At 36.2% G+C, this 20,932-nt stretch overlaps 1 protein-coding gene and 1 pseudogene across 1 annotated transcript; both read left to right on the top strand.

Annotated features, from left to right (window-relative positions):
* The first annotated feature begins 4,808 nt into the window (after positions 1-4,808).
* LOC117921134 (receptor-like protein EIX2) lies at positions 4,809-7,886 on the top strand. The gene has a single exon (XM_034838936.1). The coding sequence runs from the start codon at positions 4,809-4,811 to the stop codon at positions 7,884-7,886; it is 3,078 nt and encodes a 1,025-aa protein (XP_034694827.1).
* A 3,009-nt stretch (positions 7,887-10,895) lies between these two features.
* Positions 10,896-19,468, top strand: LOC117921127 (annotated as a pseudogene).
* The last annotated feature ends 1,464 nt before the right edge of the window (positions 19,469-20,932 follow it).

Below are 20,932 nucleotides of genomic sequence, written 5' to 3'. Positions count from 1 at the left end.
CTAGGAGAATTTCTAGCACAAGAAGGGATAGTTCACTTAAGTTCATGTGTTGATACCCCACAACAAAACGGAATCGCTGAAAGGAAAAATAGGCATTTGTTAGAGGTGGCTAGATCACTAATGTTCTCCATGAATGTTCCAAAATTATTCTGGGGGCAAGCTGTCCTTACGGCAGCCTACCTCATCAATAGGATGCCGTCTAGGGTACTAAAATTCCAAACACCTTGTCAAACACTCCTAAAATCCTTTCCGACTACTCGTCTCATCTCCACCGTCCCACCCAAAATTTTCGGGTGCTCTGTTTTTGTTCATATCAATCAACAACATCGAAGTAAACTTGATCCTAGGTCACTCAAGTGCATCTTTCTTGGGTATTCTTCAAATCAAAAAGGGTATAAGTGTTACTCTCCGGTCACAAGAAAATTCTACAATTCAATGGATGTCACATTTTTTGAAACCCAGCCTTACTATCCCAAAAACGATATTCAGGGGGAGAATTCAACTCAGGAATATCAATTTTGGGATCTTGAGTCATTCAGTGAGCCACCCATCATCACTGAAAATCACATTCCTCCAGAGTCATTTAATCAGCCCGAGTCCATTGTTGACTTGTGGGATAAGGAGCACATCCAAGAGGAAACGGAGGAAGGAGCACTTTCTCAACAAACCCATGAGGCTGAACCGGGTCCTAATCCAAGCAAACTTCCAGGTAACAACGCTCCTGATGGTACTGTTGATTCCGAGTTAGAAAATGATATTCTTAATATGCCCATAGCTTGGAGGAAAGGAATTCGATCATGCACTCAGCATCCCATTGGAAATTTTATTTCTTATGATAAGCTATCACCTACGTTTCGTGCATTCACTTTTAGCATCACAGAGATACAAGTTCCTCGGAATATTCAGGAAGCTTTCAAGTATCCTAAGTGGAAGGCGGCAGTCGATGAGGAAGTTCGGGCGCTGGAAAAGAATGGTACGTGGGAAATTACTGACCTCCCAAGAGGTAAGAAACCAGTTGGGTGTAAGTGGATTTTCACAGTAAAGTACAAGGCAGATGGTAATGTGGACAGGTATAAGGCTCGGTTGGTTGCCAAAGGATTCACCCAATCCTATGGCATTGACTATCAAGAAACTTTTGCTCCAGTTGCCAAGCTCAATACTGTTCGTGTACTTTTATCCTTGGCAGTTAATCTCGATTGGTCACTTCACCAACTTGATGTGAAGAATGCCTTCCTCAATGGTGACTTAGAGGAAGAAGTTTACATGGACATTCCTGCTGGACTTGAGACGACATCAAACTTCAACAAGGTTTGCAGACTCCGAAAATCCTTGTATGGTCTCAAACAATCTCCTAGGGCCTGGTTTGAACGGTTCACTAAGGTAGTGAAAGGGTACGGATTCGTTCAATGTCAATCTGATCACACATTATTTGTGAAACACTTCCCAGAAGGGAAGCTGGCAATTATCATTGTATATGTGGACGACATAATTTTGACAGGTGATCATGAAGAGAAAATTGACTTACTTAAAAAATTACTGACAAAGGAATTTGAGATCAAGGATCTTGGAAACCTCAAGTACTTTCTCGGAATGGAGATTGCTAGGTCAAAGAAAGGTATAGCAGTCTCACAACGCAAATACGTTCTGGACTTATTGAATGAAACAGGAATGCTAGGATGCAAGCCGGCAGAAACACCTATGGATACAACTGTCAAACTGGAAGAAAGTGATGGAAGTACGCCAGTTGATAAAGGAAGATATCAACGTCTTGTGGGGAAACTCATCTATCTTTCTCATACAAGGCCAGACATCGGCTTCTCCGTTAGTGTGGTAAGTCAATTCATGAATAATCCAACCAAAAAACACATGACTGCTGTGATCAGAATATTGAGGTACCTCAAGATGACACCAGGAAAGGGTCTCTTCTTTCAAAGAACAACAAAGAAAGAGATTGAGATTTTTTCAGATGCAGATTGGGCAGGTTCAGTGACTGATCGGAGATCAACTTCAGGCTATTGTTCATTTGTTTGGGGGAACTTGGTTACATGGCGAAGCAAGAAACAGTCAGTGGTAGCTCGTAGCAGTGCTGAGGCAGAATTTCGTGCTATGGCACAAGGTATCTGCGAGGGAATCTGGTTGAACAGGCTGTTAGAAGAATTACGGGTTCCATTGAAGCATCCCATGATGTTATACTGCGACAATCAAGCTGCCATCAGTATCGCTAAGAATCCGGTTCATCATGATCAAACTAAACACGTGGAGATAGATCGACACTTTATCAAGGAAAAGATTGAAGAAGGAGTTTTCAAAGTCAGCTACACTCCGACAAACTGTCAAACGGCTGACATTCTCACAAAAGCTCTTGCTCGAGTTAACTTCGAAGATCTGACAGGAAAACTTGGAATGATCAACATCTACAACGCGGCTTGAGGGGGAGTGTTGGAAACCAAGCCCACGTCGCCTTCCATCCTGTGCGTTCCTCCCCATATTTAGCATCCTCTGTTTACTTCCCTAAATTAGTGAAATATACTGCCTTTATTATAATTGATTTAGGAGTAATTCTAGCAAGGTAGTTTATTCACTTTCCATGTAAGAGTTTATTCTCTTTCCATGTAATAGTTTATTCACTTTCCATGTAAGAGTTTATTCTCTTTCCATGTAAGGGAAATTCCGTCCGGTGATAGTATACCAGTCCGGAATTGTCTCATATCTGTAGGCTATTTATTTATGCTTTCTTTCATTGTAATAAGAGTATCATAGAATGAATTGAGTCTATGTTCCTCCATAGTTAGTCTTCAAATTCTTCAAGAAGCTCTATTGAAATATAGATAGAGATATGAGTTAATTGTAGACTAATGAAAAATATTTCATAAAGTAGGAGGCAGGGAGGAAAAGCACGATAGGAGGCATGTCTCAGGCCAGAAAGGAAGGAAAGAGAGAGGCCAGAAGCGATATAGGCTAAAGACTGAGGTCAAGTCGTCTTCAGTCTATATTGTGATCCCATGCCAATTGATTTTTATATGAGACAGGGAAGCACCAACCAAGACTTTATACAAGGGGCTTTGAAGAATTTCTTCAGAGGCAGCACCCATCAACTTACAACATAACTTATAGATTGATCAGGACTGTAACATCATGGAGGCAGACTAATGAATACAAATTCAATCATTTTTCGTTCCTATAAAACAGTGAAACGAGGCATCTGGTTCATGGATCACTTTACAACTCTGCCCAAAGAAGGACAAATAAAGTTGAACAAGGGAATTAGAGACCCCAAATTCTTTCAGTAATGCTGATTTTGAAGCAAAACTTCACCTGAAAGCACATACAAATGTACTTTCTCAAACTTTCTTAATTTTTTTAGGAAAATATTTTGAAATTTTACATAATGTTTAATTCTTACTTTTCTATTTCATTTTCCTTTTGGAGAATGAAGCTTTGATATCATTTTTTTTCTTTTTTCTTTTTTTATTTTTTATGGAAGGTAACTACCAAGAAAATTTTTAAATATTTATATTTTCTTTTGATATAAATGATGGTTAAAAAATAGTTGTGAATAAAAAATGACTTTTTCAAAAAAAAATAAAAAATCAACCTAAGTATGGGAAATTGTACTATTAAATAAAAATTTAATCACTTCATTTACATAGTAGATTTTTATTTTCAGGAGACATTGTGTACAATATTCAAAATTTTGAAGATGTTATATGATAAGCATAAAATTAAATTTGTAAAAATGAACCATTTTGAGACTTCATTAGTTTTCATTATCGAATGGTCAAATTACATTTCATACTTAAACATAAGATAATATACTATATACTTTTTGTTTCTATTAATTCAACCCTAGGGTTATTTTAATATTTAATTTTCAGTTTTTATAAAATACCATATTATTGTTTTTTCTTTTCCACGGTCACTTTAAAGAACTAGAGGCATCTCTTAACCCAGTTAAGTCTCTAATCTTCCCCTTGCCTGGGCTAAAAGCTAAAATTCTTTTTAGTTTGTTATTCTAAAAGATAAAGCTACTTTCAAATTTTTTTTTGAACATTTTTTTTTTTAAATTCTCTTCATCATTTTTTTTTCCCCTTAGATAACGAATGGCTTTGGCATACCATATAAGTGGGGCAAAAGATAAACTTTCTTTTTGGCATCTTTGACCCTTCTACTCGACCAAATCTCTCGTCTCCACAATGTTAGGTGGGTTAACTCCTTTTATTTTTTTAATTATTGTTTATGAATAATGAATGTCTTTAAAGACTGGCAGCATCTTGGCTTTAATTTGACTTAACCAAGTCTCTAGTCTACCAAATGTAAATGGAGCAAAAGATGAACCTTTTTTTTTTTTTTTTTTTTCAAATTTGGCATCTTGACCCTCTTTTATTTTCCTAGTTAATGAATGACCTGCGACAGCATCTTAATCTATTTGCATGAGGTGTCTCTCATGTAGAAGAGCAATTCATATTTGGTCGCATTACCATTACCTTTGAAAAGTAAGAAGCTATTGGCCTTGAGAAGGATTTGAATTCAACCCAATGACAAGAAATGTGCCAAATGACTCCAGCATCTCACACAGACGTGTCAATGGGCCGAACCTGCCAATTAATTTTTATTTTTATTTTTTGAATGTAGGTTTAAAAGGGTGTTACTTTTTTTAAAACATGACAAGTTATTAATTATTGACTTACATGTTTTTGGAGCTTATGTCTCAAAAAAATTAAATAAATTGACTCCAATAAGGCCTATTGGTATATATGGCATCAATCAATAACTTGGCAGTGTACAGCTTTCTAGTTTTCACTGCAAACATGGCCAGCAGAAAAACTCTTCTTTTTTTGCTTGCTGTATTTTCAGAATTTCTCTTGCTCGAAGCCGTTATTATCAATTCCAGTCGTGGTGAAACTATTGTGGTTTGCATTGAGGTTGAGCGGAATGCACTTCTTAAATTCAGAGATGGTCTGAAGGATCCTTCGGGTCGGCTTTCTTCTTGGGTTGGCACAGATTGTTGCACATGGCAAGGTGTGGGTTGCAACAATCAGACAGGAAATGTCATGAAGTTAGACCTTAGAAACATTAATGTCGATTCAACAGGGGACTATGAAGCAGACGTAGTGGCTCTTAGCTCGACATTCTTGGGTGGTCAGATAAGTGATTCCTTACTTGACTTGAAATATTTGAATTACTTGGACTTGAGTATGAACAATTTCCAAAATATTTCAATCCCAAGTTTCATAGGCTCGCTTGAAAAATTGACATACCTCAATCTCCGTGGAGCAGCATTCAGTGGAATGGTTCCTCCTCATCTTGGAAATTTGTCCAACTTGAGACATCTTGATCTCTTTGCATGGTCATATGCCAGACAAAGTTGTCAAGGCAGTTGGGTTTCTAATATAAATTGGCTTTCTGGCCTCTCTTCCTTGGAATACCTTAATTTGGGATGTGTCAACCTTGGAAAGGCAACTACTGATTGGATGCAAGCTGTGAACACGATTCCTTCTCTGGTTGAATTGTCTTTGCTTGGATGTCAACTTAGTACATTTCCTCAATCTCTCCCATTTGTTAATCTGACTTCTCTGTCGGTCCTTGACCTTAGTCACAACCATTTCAGTACTATCATACCTAGCTGGTTGTTTAATCTCAGTAACCTCGCAATCCTTCACTTTAGTCATGCTGGAATTAAAGGCCCTATTCCTCATGATGCCTGGGGAAATCTTTGCAACTTTGAGATCTTGGATCTTTCAGAAAATGGTATTAGTTCTGATGAGGGAATTGAATTCATACACGGTTTGTCTACATGCAGCAACAGTACCCTGAAGGAATTACTTTTGAGGCTAAATCGCTTTCGTGGCAAGTTTCCCGATTCATTAGGCCATTTTAAGAATTTAATATCGATAGATTTGTCTGATAATGAATTGAGTGGCCAGTTACCTGATTCTTTAGGAAACCTTGAGAAGTTAAGATCTCTTGATCTTAGTAGCAACTTAATCTCGGGTTCACTTCCACCACCTATTGGACGGTTGTCTTTGTTGGAGAAATTGGTTCTCTTTAACAATACAATGAATGGGACCATCCCAGAAAGTATAGGCCAACTTGAAGGGTTGTCCTACTTGAATCTTAATTTGAATTCATGGGGAGGAACCATATCTGAAAATCATTTCATGAATCTTACAAGGCTGCAACAATTCCAATTGTTCTTATCACCAACAAAAACAAAGCAGCCTCTGACTTTCCATGTGAGGCCTGACTGGGATCCTCCCTTCAGTCTCAAGTCCGTTGTCATCGGAAACTGTAACCTATCCACTGCATTCCCTGCTTGGCTCAGCACTCAGAAGGAACTAACCCATATAACCCTAAAAAATGTTGGTATATCAGGCATAATACCGGAATGGCTTTGGAAAATATCTCCACAGATTGAGCATTTAGATCTTTCTAGGAACCAGTTGAGCGGGAAGCTTCCCAACTCACTATCCTTTAGCAGCTCATCAGTATGCAGTATGGTGGATTTAAGTTCCAACCGCTTCGATTGTGGAATCCCACTTTGGTATAATCTGGCATATCTCTTTTTGAGAAACAACTTATTATCAGATCCAATTCCCTTGAATATTGGGGAATTATCAAGCTTGAAAGTGCTAGCTGTTTCTGGTAACTTGTTAAATGGAAGCATCCCATCATCAATAAGTAAACTAAAGAATTTGGAGATTGTTGATCTCTCGGACAATCATTTGTCCGGAAAAATTCCAATGCACTGGAATGATTTGCAACTGCTAGAGGTCATAGATCTATCCATGAACAAATTGTTTGGCGGGATTCCGAGTTCGATATGTTCAATGCCTTCACTTTTCAGGTTGGTACTGGGCGACAACAATCTTTCTGGGCAACTCTCTGCAAGCTTACAGAAGTGCACAGGGCTCTTATACCTTGATCTTGGAAACAACAGATTTTCGGGCGAGATACCCTACTGGATCGGAGAAAACATGTTATTTTTGCGGCGGCTACGCCTACGAGGCAACATGCTGACTGGAAATATTCCTGAGCAACTATGTGGGCTTTCTCATCTCCACATAATGGATCTCGCACGAAATAATTTGTCAGGATCCATCCCACAGTGCTTGGGTGATTTGATTGCTTTAAATTCTGTGACCTTATTAGATACTAATTCAAATAACCACATGTTAGTTCTCGATGGGGATCACATGGAGCTCATTGTGAAGGGACAAATGAGGGAAGTTGCGAAGATACTCCCAATTGTGAAATTGATAGACCTTTCTAGCAATAAGTTTCAGGGAGAGATCCCACCACAAATGACAAATCTGTCAGCCCTGGGTACCTTGAATTTGTCCCGGAACCAATTGACTGGAAAGATTCCTGAGAAGATTGGAGCCATGCAAGCGTTAGAAACTCTCGACCTCTCCTGCAACCACCTTTCAGGCCCAATACCTCCAAGCATGTCTTCTATAACCTTTTTGAATTATTTGAACCTGTCTCATAACCTCTTGTCGGGACCAATTCCCACAACCAACCAGTTCCAGACATTCAATGATCCATCCATTTATGAGGGTAACCCTGGACTTTGCGGTCTTCCATTGTCAACCGAGTGCTCCACTCCAGATGATGATCACAAAGATGAGGAAGATAGAAGGAAAGGCAAAGGGAAAGAGGAAGGGCAAGATGAAGATGGGTTGGAAAAGTCATGGTTCTTAATGAGCATGGGATTGGGCTTCCCAGTGGGATTTTGGGCTATCTGTGGCAGTTTGGCTTTAAAGAAGTCTTGGAGGCATGCTTATTTTCGGTTCGTTGAAGAGACCAAAGATAAGCTATATGTGTTCATTGCAGTGAATGTGGCTCGTTTGCAAAGGAAGATGGAAAGAAATAGACATCACGCTTAAAGGGTGGCGTATCTTCCTTCTGGCTTCTTTGTATGATTATGCTATATCTTACTTTAGTTCCTTTTTTTTTTATTTCTTGTTTCTTATGTAGAACTTTTGCTCTGTGGTCATTGCAGTGAATCTAGCTAATTTTCAAATTGTGATGAGGTTGAGAGTGACAGATGGAAAAGAAGGGAACATGGATTCAAATAAATGAAGTAATGTAACCTCTCTACATTTCAAATTTATGTTCGCGTTTTACTGTATTACTTATTAAGCTCAAGTTCTAGTCGAATACTTAAGAATTATGATAGGACTCCGTTATGTGGTCTGCCCAAATTGGCATAAATTACGCTTTTCTTACCATATAGATTCATTTATTCCTATGGCGATCGTATGCTATGAAAAAAGAAAAGGATAAAATTAATTATGGGCAGAAATGACAAGAAAAACAGAGTGGTGTCTTGTCCCTCAAATGTAACACACAAGGCATGCAATCAATCTATGAATTTAAGTCCTTAAACAGAGTGTTGGAGTCATCCATCTGTTGGTTCAAGTTTTCAAAGAAGTGGCAGGTGATTTTCTTGGGGGAGTCATCCATCAGTTGGTTATAAAGTCCACACAGATATTCAGGGTGACATTCTATATCCAGAAAAGCAAATGGTTTATTGATTTTGAACTCATATTACTTATTTCTATATTTGATTGCATTTATGGAAAACTAAGATGGAAGGGAAGTAATTCAATATGGTTCAAACTCGAGTTGAGCCAATCATTACCGATTAATAGTTACTAATTAACCCGAGGCTTGATTACATGATCTGCTTCCAAATAATGTGTGCTCCCTTCATTTCTATAAACAAAATACAGCATTTTTATTTGAAACGTGGGTTATACATTGGCATTCACTATTTCAATCTCTCAAGTAGATCATCTCATATCTAAGCATGGTCATATGATTTACGGTATGTATGGATGTATGTATGTATACATCATTTTACAATATGACATTATGTTTTTGGGTTAGAAAAGGAAAAAAGAGTTTTTTTTTTTTTGATAGATTTAGAAGGTGTTTTGTAAATCAATTTAATAACTTAATACGACTTAATGATTTTAAGTTATCATACAAATATTTGGCAAAATAATTTAATATCATAACTTAAAGTCAAAAATAATTTTAAATATTAAATCAAAATAGTTAACTTATTTTTTATTTTAAATCTTTTTTTACCTTATTTACCCACATTGAATGAGAGTAAACTTTAAACTCATGATTCTACACTCATGACTGATCTTTTATAATAAATGTTTTGTGGCTATCCTATGTCACTACAACAAATGTGAGATTTAATGATAAATCTTTTTGTTTGTGATTAAAATTTTGTCATTAATTATGAATTTTACGTTTATTAAAGGGATATTTTGTTATAAAATAATTTTATTGTTAAGTTTTCTTTACAAACTACTATTGTCACTACAATTTGCCACTAAAGAATTGGCATAAAAAATTGTTGCTCCCATCATATAGTGAGAAATTTTTGTATGATAGAATACGTACATATATTTGTAAGGAAATTATTTATCACCACTTTTAAATTTTCCCTGATTAATTTTTATTACCAATAATAAAATACACATATTTGTAATAAAATTATTTGTCATTAATTTTCAATGTTTAGTAATGAATTTTTTCGTCACCAAAACATCCACCATTTTTTTAAGAAAATACATTTACTGTTTATAATTATTATTTTATGGTAATATTATTGCATTACGAAAAGAAATGAATTTTAAATTAGAAAATTTACCCTTTTATGAAAAATTACGTTGTCATCAAAGTATTTATTTTTTTGTGACAATAATGATTACTAACAAAAAAATAGCAATATTTTTACATTGTTATTGACATGTTTTAGAATACATGTTTTGAAAAAACAAATTATTTGTGCATGTGTGCGTATATAAAAATTTTGAAATTTGAAGTAATAAAATTCTCTGAAGTTCTCATATTTTCTAGAAAAGTTACTGTCAATTTCTACTTTTAAAAAATAAAAATAAGTACATGCAAGTGAGGACTAGTCAATGCTAGCCCAAAATCTCATAACATAGTTACCACCTACCTAACATAACATGATTAGCTGGCAAGCTATAAAGGGCCTGCCTGCCTCTAGTGGAGAGAATAAAAACCAGTTTTAAAAAATAGTTAAATGATATTTCTATAACAAATTAAATTTCATTTGAGAATTTAAAATGTTTTTAATTTATTTTTATATTTTTAAATATTTTTTAAAAAATAAATATTATGGATAGAGCTTTATTTTCAATTATTTTTCATATTTATCTAATTATTTTTTAAAACATTCCTAAAAAATAACTTAAAACAAATAAAATATGTTTTCATAAAATATCTGGTTTTCCCTTTTAAGAACAAAGAACCATTTTCTATTTTTTCCTTATGAAATATGTTTTCCTATATATTTTCTAATTCTCAAAAACAAAAATAAAAATAAAAATAAAAATAAAACTATTTTTGAGAGTAATTAACAACTAAACACTTTTAACTTCTATCTTATTCTCACACTCATATTGCCATACTTGTATTTTACCAGGGAACTATGCTGGATGACCACCAAAAAATTAATAGTTGTTTGGAAATTGTTTTTAGAAACATTTTTCTACATATTTGGTTTTTTTTTTTAATTTATAAAAAGCAGTTTTCTGATGGCTTATTATGAAGATATGGTGTTTATAAATAACATATATTAATTATTTTTAGTTATTTTCACTTATTTTTTGGAAACTATTTTACAAAGATGGAGAATAATTAAAAATAAAGTATTATTGATAAAAATTACTTTTAAAAAAATATTTGAAAATATGGAAAACAAGTCGAGAAAATTTGAAGTTCCTAAATAAATGTTATTCTAAAAAATAGAAGAGAACTTGTAGACCCCTCTTGGAACCAATGTTTTTTTCTGACACTCGGGGGAGAGCTGTGTTTTTTTCATTCAAAAGTGGGGGTCGGTTTCCGGAGGAGCCGGACATGCATGGACGTGATGGTTGAGACGTGAATTGTTGTCGTGGAAGCAGAGGAGCAGAGGGATGATGGCTGGAACAGTGTTTTTCATAGAGAAAAAAAAAATGAGAGCTTGAGGGCAGGATATTCGGGGAAGAGCGAGAAATTAGAGAAACAGAGAGAAAATAGGAAGAAAAGTATTAGCAGGGGAATTTTTAGTTTGTAGAGAGAGGAAAAAACAAGTTGAGAGAGTTTCTGTTACAGGTAGAGAGGTTTTTCTAGAGAAAAACAAGAGAGGTTTGAGCATGCTAGAGGGGGTGCTTTCAGGTAGCTTGCAAGAGATATTTTGGAAGGGATTCATTTTAGCTTGGAAGGCAAGAAAACAAGGATTTTTGGAGGGAGCCTTCATCTGTGGTTGGAAAGAACAATCACCGGAGGAGAGACGCATCACCATCGGAACAAAACACAGGTGAGTTATGATGGCCTTATTTTTATTTGAATAAAAAAATCAATAGCTTGGATGCATACTAATCATGGAAAGATGTTAGTGGAACACTTTGTTTAATTTAAAAAGATTAAAACTGATGTGAGGGCGGATGACTGTCGGCCATGGGAATTCTTTGTTAATGGCCTTTGTTGAACTTTAAAAATCAGCTGAACGTGGAATGTTGTGGCCGACTATGAGGGATGTCAACAGCTAGTGTTTGTTTGAGGTTCAAAAATAAAATGAACGCATGGTAGACATGGAAGAGTGTTAATGCTTTATTTTAATTCTTAAAATCAGTGGAATGAGGATGAGTGCCGGCCATGGTGAATAGTTAATGGTATATATGTGATTCATGCTGACTATGAGTGGTGTTAATGGGTTGTGTTTATTTAATTAAAGAAATCAATGAGATTGGAGATCGAGTGGCAGCCATGGAGGATTGAGCTAGTGACATGTTTGTTGTTGAATTAAAAATTCAAAGTGGCCGGTCATAGAAGTCAAATAAATTTTAGTTTTGATGTTAATATGGAATCTTGAAATCAATGCAATCGGTCATGAGTATGTGAAATATTAGTGTTTATTTATGTGAATAAAAAATTCAATGTAAAATGGGATTGGTAATGTTAGTGGTTGTTTGTCTTAATAAAAAGTCAATGTCAATATGTTATGAGAGATAACAGCACTTGCCATCATCAAACTCAACACAATTGCATCTTGGGCCCCATGTGTGGCCATGTAATCCCACCATCACATTTCATCTTTTTTTAATTCTTCATATTTTGATATCAAAATTAATTTCCAAATTTTCAATTTTCAAATTTAATTTCCAAAACTTCTATTTTAAAATAATTATCCATAATCCCAATTTTCAAATAATTTTGAAAACTTCAATTCCTTAATCTAATCTTCAAAACTCTAATTTTTAAAATTCCAATTTTCATTTAATTTCCAAAACTCCAATTTTTAAATTTTTAAGTTTAATTTTCAAAACTTTAATTTTCCAAAACTATAATTTTTAAATTTAATTTTCATAGCTCCAATTCTCAATAAATTTCCAAAATTCTGATTTCTTTCAAATTAATTTCCAAAATTCTGATTTCTTTTAAATTTAATTTTCAAAATTCCATTTCCTAAATTGAATTTTTAAAACTCCAATTTCTTTCAAATTTAATTTTCGGAATTCCGATTTCCTTTAAATTTAATTTCCAAAATTCAAATTCTTCAATTTAATTTCCAAAATTTCATTTATTTCAAATTTAATTTCCAAAATTCTGATTTCTTTCAAAATTAATTTCCAAAATCCAATTTCTTTTAAGTTTAATTTCCAAAATTCCATTTCCTAAATTTAATTTTTAAAACTCCAATTTCTTTCAAATTTTATTTTCGGAATTCCGATTTCCTTCAAATTTAATTTCCAAAATTCAAATTCTTCTATTTAATTTCCAAAATTTCACTTCTTTCAAATTTAATTTCCAAAATCCAATTTCTTTTGAATTTAATTTCCAAAATTCCATTTCCTAAATTTAATTTTTAAAACTCCAATTTCTTTCAAATTTCATTTTTTCAAATTCAATATCCAAAATCAAATTTCTTGTAAATTTAATATCCAAAATTCTAATTCTTAAATTTAATTTTCAAAACTCCGATTTTCAAGTAATCTTCGAGACTCCAATTTTTCAAATAAATTTCAAAAATCCAATTTTCTCACAAATAGTTTTAATTCCACTCTGGTTTTCAAACTATCTTCTGCTCCTCTTGATTTTAATAAGCATGAATGAATTTTTCATAAATCCAGAATAATGGAATCTGTGATATTAATTCATGCAAAATAAATTGGGTTTTGGTGGGGGTCTGACATATGTGATTTTATGATTGATTGATTGATTGATCGATTTGATTGCTATACATGATTGATTTACTCTGTTCCATGATATGCACACAATCATCCTATGTTTGTTCACTAACCTTTGCTTCCCATGAAATAAATCAGTTCATCACTCAGATACGTTCTTTGCCTCTCATATTCATTCAGGTGTTTTGTTTTTATTTTCATTCGGTATCCATTGATTTATTTATCAATCCTCATACTTGCTTCATTTTATTAGTAGAGACCCATCTTTAGGGACTTAGAGGGGTGTTACGGTCTTTACCATACCTTCCCGATAAGTAACCTGACCCCCGAACTCGATCCGGTTTTTTACAGATCACCTTTTCCAAAATAAGGAGTCACACTTAGGGTTTTCTTTCTTATTTTGTTTACCCTTTAAAAATAAAACAAAAATAAGTGGCGACTCCAAGTCTTTTTTTTTTTTCATTTTCTTAAAAATAAAATCATTTTTTGAATAAAAACCGAGTTCGCCATCAGGTGGAAGCACATTGAACCGAAATGTGGGGTCCACAAAATGGCGACTCCGCTGGGAATCACTAAAGGGTCAAGCTTGAACTTAAGATGGGGCAAATGTGGCGTTTAATTAGTCGATCGGTGAGTAACCTCTCTTTGTGCGTGTGTTTATTTGACTATTGATTACACATTGAGAGCTCTTGATATCATTACCCTTGATGCATGCTTGGTTATTGTATTTGTTTGGGACATTGACATGTTGATTATATTGATTGATCATTTCGCTTTTCCTCACATGTCGACTTTCCAAGTTGTACGATCACTCTACTCACCTTGACATGTACATTCTTCTTGTTGCTTATCTCGTTCATCTTGACATGTTTGATTTTTGGTTGTATATTATCATGATTGTTATGGAGCATGCTATCATTGCCAGTTATTCTTCTCGATTAGCTTGTATGTAGATTTGGATGATATATACCTATTCTGTTTCACTGCATGTTGCATGACTACCCTCCTTCTGCATGATCGCATGTCGTTTGTCCGTGTGAGCCGCACATCTATCCTCTTACCTCCAACTCTCTTGGTTTCGGTCATTCCCTTCATTCCGGATCTCACTATTGCAAATGTGAGGCCTTATGTGTGTTTGTTACTCTGACCGAGCTAGTGATTAGGAGTAGGGTTTAGCGATGGGCTATATCGATGTTTGGGAGCATTCTGGAGGTGGTCGACATATTGATGTTGATTGGAGTCCGAACTTTGAAGACTTGTATAGCCCAGAGCTAGATTTCAGGATATTTGTGTGACCAGTGTGTTCTCTTTTAGTTTCATAGGGTTTTCGGATGCACCCACACCACTCACTGTACACTTAGATTACCATTGAGTGCTGAGAGTTGTGAGAGCTTTCACCATAGGAACCCCCTGGGATGCGAGGTAGTGCATGTGTGGAGGTGATGACCACCTTGCATAGAAGCGCCTCGTCTCTTTAGAGACATGCAGAGGGTTGCGTACCGTCGGAGGGTACGATCACTTCTGCTAGGGATATTTTAAAAGTCCACCCATATCCATTTAGAGCCACCTTGACCTCGTAGGTTGAGCCATAGATCCTTCAATTAGGACTCCCTACCTACACGTGGGTGCATCTAACGGCTTTCAGAGCCTCTGTGGTCATAGTTCGGATTCGACACTCCCTCTTTTTAGTCTCCAATTGAGAGTGCTCAGAGATTGGTATGGGTTTGAGTATTGGTTGGATCATCTTTGTCATGTTGCCTTAGTTTGTTCTTTTCACTCGATGAGTTTAGCATGTTTTCTCCCTAGGGCTTTCGTCTCTCTCTTGGCTTGGCACACTCCTTTCACTTTGTTGTCACTTACTCGATGCTTTCAGATATGTTCATGATCATCTTTTTACACTGTGCACCTATCACGGGCTCAGTACCTCATTCTTTGTTGGATACTTGATTTAATTTTCAACTCGATGCTCATATTTTCATTACAGAAAGGTGAAAGGCATGTTTTTACATTCACACCTTTTTCGAGAGAGTCGCCTTGATCACCTTATCATCTTTATCTTATGGAGCTCGAGTTGAAGGTTGATTCAAGGATATGTGGTTATAGATGGGGTATTGATCTCGTGATAGTGTGTTTCTCACACATTTTTTATCTTGGATTATTGATGGGAATTCTCTAGTCACATTTGTAGCCATCTTGTAGTGGACACCTTTATGACTCCAGAGTTCTCATCATACATCCAGATTATGGATTGCCACCTCAAGGCCATGTGTTTACATGTTGTATTATATTCTTTTAGAGTTCTATCTTGTGTTCTTCATCCATTTTGTTTGCATTGTAGGGAGTCAGTTTAGGAGTTGGTTAAGTCTGGAGTTACATCCTTGGAGGAGAGTTGGAGGTCGATTGATCAAAGCAGATTCACATCAGAGTTTAGACAGTTCGGTCGAGATGTCAGACGAGCTAGCTTCCACACTTGCTTCTATTCAGGAGTTCATGGCAAGGGTTAGTAGACATTTGGATCAGATAGAGAGTTCTCGCCAGGATCATCGTCCAGTCGGCATTAGCACTGACGATACAGTTCCTCATGTACCTCAGACAGCGCAGGTTTTTCCACCTGGGACTTCACATGGCGTTCCATTCCATTTATCAGATCATTGCAAGACTGTTCCACCACCTGCTGCCACAGTGTTGCCTCTCATTGTTACTACTACTGATGATACTAGATTGACCGAGCAAGAGGCTAGGGTTGAGAGGCTTGAGGCCAGGATGAGACAGATCAGATTACATGATGGAGGTTTGACTTGGGATGATAGGGATGACATACCGGTGGCTAGCTTGCCCGCCAAGTTTCGCATGCCAGACATTGAGCATTATAGTGGAATTGGTTGTCCTAAGATCCACTTGAGACTATACAGCACAGTCATGAGATGTTCATTCTCTGTCTTTTCTTTCATCATGGCTTACTCGACATTATCCTTGTTTCACCTTGAGTGGTGGTTTTTCATACGTCACTGCATGGAGGATTGTCACGTCCTTTCCCCCCCCCCCCCCCCATTCGCCTTATGAGCAGTGGTTCAGAGATCTTATTTTGAGAGGTTGTCTTGTTAGTGAGGATTCATATTACATCAATACATGGGGAGAGTTTATTCATTTGGCTATGTATTTCATGGGAGATCATTCACTATTGATCAGAGTATGCGCAAAAAAAAAAAAAGATAGTGCATTGTTCATTTTATTATTCTCCATTGGGCATGTGTATGGACGTGCTAGTTTGCTTCATTGAGTTTATGTGTTAGAGAGAGTTTGTATGAGAGCTTCTTTCTGAGATTCTATCTTGGTATATTTTGGGTGAGAGTATGAATCGCCCATTCGATTTTTGTGAGAGAGACAAGCGACATTTTCTTTAGTATCTCTGGATTCTTGCTCTATCCATCATTCTATCTATTTCGGATGTAACTACTTTCCATGCTTTGATGCAGGTTGACCATTACTCGTTTTTCTATCTCTTTGCCTTCTTCTATATTTATTTTATTCCTCCGTTTCACCCTACCTCATCTGATTTGTTTTTTTACTCATTCTGCTTGATGTTTAACTTGGATTTAGAATCCACATATCATACTTGCTCATTCAATGGGTCCATTCCTTAATTGTCACTTTTCGTATGGGGACCCCTAGGTCCAGGACTCATGACATTTTCTACGCATTGCATCTCATGCACAAAATGTATGGGGATTATATCATTGGGATCTTTGAGCCTAGTTTCCTTTCATTTCTTTCACCCTATTACCTTGGCCTACGTTACGTCCCGCGTCTTAAGACCACCCTGAGGCCATGACTTCACACGTTATGCTTAACGACTCACACATGGGCAATACTTGAGATTGGTTGGAGATTATTTCTTGGAGCATGATGGATGGGGAGTTGAGATGATGATTTACACTGGGGCATACCCTTCTTATCGGTGATGGATTTTCAAAGGTGATGTGATCTACACTGGGGCATACCCCGCTCATCGATGACATTTTCTTTCGGGATGATGCTTGGCATAGTCAGTTTGCTTCTTCACTTGGGTTATGATGGATTAGGAGTTATGGGGTGACCCTACACTGGGGCATAGCCATTTTGGAGAGCGTTTTTATTGGAGATATAGTCACTCTACTCGATACTCTGCATTGTGACACACTCTACTCATTGATAGTTGATTTTTGAGATGACGATTTATTTTGAGGCGTAGCCCTCTCATTGGTGATAGACTTTGATTTATCTTGGAGCATAATCACTTCAGATGGTTTATACTGGGGCATAGCCAGTTCATTCGTACTCATAGAGCTCGGGGATTCTGATTCATATGGATAATGTTGAGATGTTTCCATTTTTAGCACCAAGAGTAGAGATTGATTGATTTGTTGACTCAGATACACTACTTTACACTGGGGCATAGCCAGGATGGAGAGCATGTTTCATTGGAGCATAGTCACCCTATCAGATCCTTTACATTGGGGCATATTCATCTTTTGGAGGGAAGTCAGATTGATTATTTACATTGGAGCATCTACCGAATGATATAGAGATCATTGGATTGTTTCATGTTGTCCTCATTGCATACTAGGGCATAGCCACCTAGTCGGATGTTTTGATATCGAGACTTGACTTTCTATTTTGTGATTGCTTCTTTTGATGGATTATGGAGCTATTGACACCTCGGGTTTAGTCTCTCGGCATACTTGGATGATCTTAGATACTTACATACCTTTCATTTCGTACTCAAACATTTCACCCTGGATACTTTCATGTCTTCTATCATACCAGAGCCTGATCATCACCTTTCTTTTATCCTACACATCCCACTGTGGCACATGACTTCACCTCCCCTCGATTAGGAGGAGATGTAGATCAGTCTTGGAAATCATCTCCACAACTTGGGTAGTTAGATCTTTCCAGGAACCAATTAAGGGGAAAGCCTCCCAGCCCACTATCCTTCAGCACATCGCATGGATGGAGTATGGCAAATTTAAGTTTCAACCGCTTAGAGGGTCCACTCCCACTGTGGTATAATTTGACATATCTCGTTTTGTGAAACAATCTATTTTCAGGTCCAATTCCCTCCAATATTGGCAGGGAATTATCAAGTTTGAGAGTCCTAGCTATTTATGGGAACTTGTTAAATGGGAGCATTCCATCATCATTAACTAAACTGAAATATTCACGTGTTATTGATCTTTCAAATAACCATTTATCAGGAAAGATTCCAAGTCACTGGAATGATATAAAACTGCTCGGCATCGTTGATCTATCCAAGAACAGACTGTATGGAGAGATTCCAAGTTCCATATGTTCCATTCAAGTAATTTACTTGTTGAAACTAGGCGACAACAATCTTTCCGGGGAACTCTCTCCAAGCTTACAAAACTGCATAAACTTGTACTCCCTTGATCTTGGAAATAACAAGTTTTTGTGTGAGATACCCAAATGGATCGGAGAAAGAATGTCATCACTGAAGCAGCTACGCCTACGAGGCAACATGTTGACAGAAAATATTCCTCGACAACTATGTTGGCTTTCTGATCTCTGCATTTTGGACCTTGCACTTAATAATCTATCAGGATCCATCCCTCCATGCTTAGGCCATTTGAGTGCTTTAAATTCTACGACCTTGTTGGATACTTTTCCAGATGACCTGTATTATGGTTACTACTGGGAGGAAATGGACCTAGTTGTTAAGGGAAAAAAAATGGAATTCCAGAGGATACTTTCAATTGTGAAGTTGATAGACCTTTCTAGTAATAACTTATAGGGAGAGATCCCACATGGGATCACAAATCTCTCAACTTTGGGCACCTTGAATTTGTCCCGTAACCAATTGAATGGAACGATACCTGAGAATATTGGAGCCATGCAAGGGTTAGAAACTCTAGACCTCTCGCGTAACCACCTCTCAGGCCCAATTCCTCCGAGCATGGCTTCTATAACCTTACTGAGCCATTTGAACCTGTCGCATAACCTCCTATCTAGACCCATTCCAACAACTAACCAATTCCAGACATTCAATGATCCATCCATGTATGAGGGTAACCTAGGACTTTGTGGGCTTCCATTGTCAACCCAGTGCTCCACTCCTAATGAAGATCACAAAGATGAGGAAGATGAAAAGGAAGGTGATGAAGATGGGTGGGAAATGTCATGGTTCTTCACAAGCATGGGATTGGGCTTCTCGGTGGGATTTTGGGTTGTATGTGGCACTCTGGCTCTAAAGAAGTCTTGGAGGCATGCTTATTGTTGGTTTGTTGGTGAAGGGAAAGATAGGATGTATGTCTTTATTGCAGTGGGTGTGACTTGTTTCAAAAGGAAGATGAATAGAAATAGTGGAGCTCATGGTTAAAGAGGTGAGCTATCTTACATATTTTCTCTTTCTTTTTCCTTGTTTATTATTATTATTATTATTTTGTGTAAATTATCTTTGCAATGAATTTATCTATTTTACAGAAGGTGATGTGGTTTCAAAGCAAAAAATATCATGAAAAAAACGAAGGGAATATGAATTCCAATGCATAAGGTAATGCAAACCTATCTCTATTACACATTAGAGGGCTATTAATCTTGTTATATACACTCAAATTTTGTTAAATGATTTCTTAAATAATTCTTTAATTGGAAAAAATGATTTAAATTCAAAAAGAAAAAATGAATGGTGATTGTTTGGACATTGAATCTTGTTTATATGTTAGCAATTTTGTTCATTTTAATATTTAACTATACAAGTCTTTTTAGATAGTAACTTATTTTCCAAAGATCAAAGGTTATTGTTTATCTAACCAAGAAGTTACATGCAAGTCTAAAAAGGTTTGGTTTGTGACATATAAGGCTTCTTTGAGGTATAAAAGGATCGGTATCATTTTTGCATGTAAAATGTTTTAAATGATTTTTCAAAAGAAATAGGGGCCGTTCAAGTGGTTAATTCTGCATAAGTGGTCAACCCACTTAAGTGGTAAACATTTTGAATGAATTTCACTCAAACTCTATTTTAGAAACTTGATCGGTATTATTTTTGCACTTAAAATGTTTTAAATGATTTTTCAAAAGTAGGGGCCGCTCAAGTGGTTAATTTTGTATAAGTGGTCAACCAACTCAACCAGTAAACATTTTGAATGAATTTCACTCAAACTCTATTTTAGAAACTTAAGATATTGAGACTCATTTGGTATTTGCCTATAAATATCTCTTTATAACCCCTTAAGAGTGAGAGATTTTGGGAGATTGGAGATATATCATTTGAGAGACCTCTCATTCATTTTGGAAACTTAAAATACTGATATTTTTTTAGTATTTGCCTATAAATACCTCTTTATAACCCCTTTAAGGCTGAGAGATTAGTATTTGCCTATAAATACCTCTTTATAACCCCTTTAAGGGTGAGAGATTGTCAATAAATACCTCTTATAACCCTTTAAGGGTGAGAGAATTTGGGAGATTGGAGATATATCGTTTGACAAACCTCTCATTCTTAAGAGAGGGACTCCTTGAGAGAAAGCTTAATTGTCACACCATTCTTAATCTCTCATTCAAATATTTGAATATTTGAATCATGGGTTGAAGACCTTAATCCCTTCATAATGATCAAAGGATCTACTAGGGAGTAATCTCTTCAGAATGGTCAAAGGATCTACTAGGAAATAACAAAGAGTTGTTATGTCCCAAATGTGAGTGGTCAAAGGATC

Source organism: Vitis riparia, chromosome 1, assembly GCF_004353265.1.
Source record: "Vitis riparia cultivar Riparia Gloire de Montpellier isolate 1030 chromosome 1, EGFV_Vit.rip_1.0, whole genome shotgun sequence".
NCBI lineage: Eukaryota > Viridiplantae > Streptophyta > Magnoliopsida > Vitales > Vitaceae > Vitis > Vitis riparia.
Note: the sequence above shows the minus strand (reverse complement) of the source record. Positions and strands in the feature narration are given on the sequence as shown.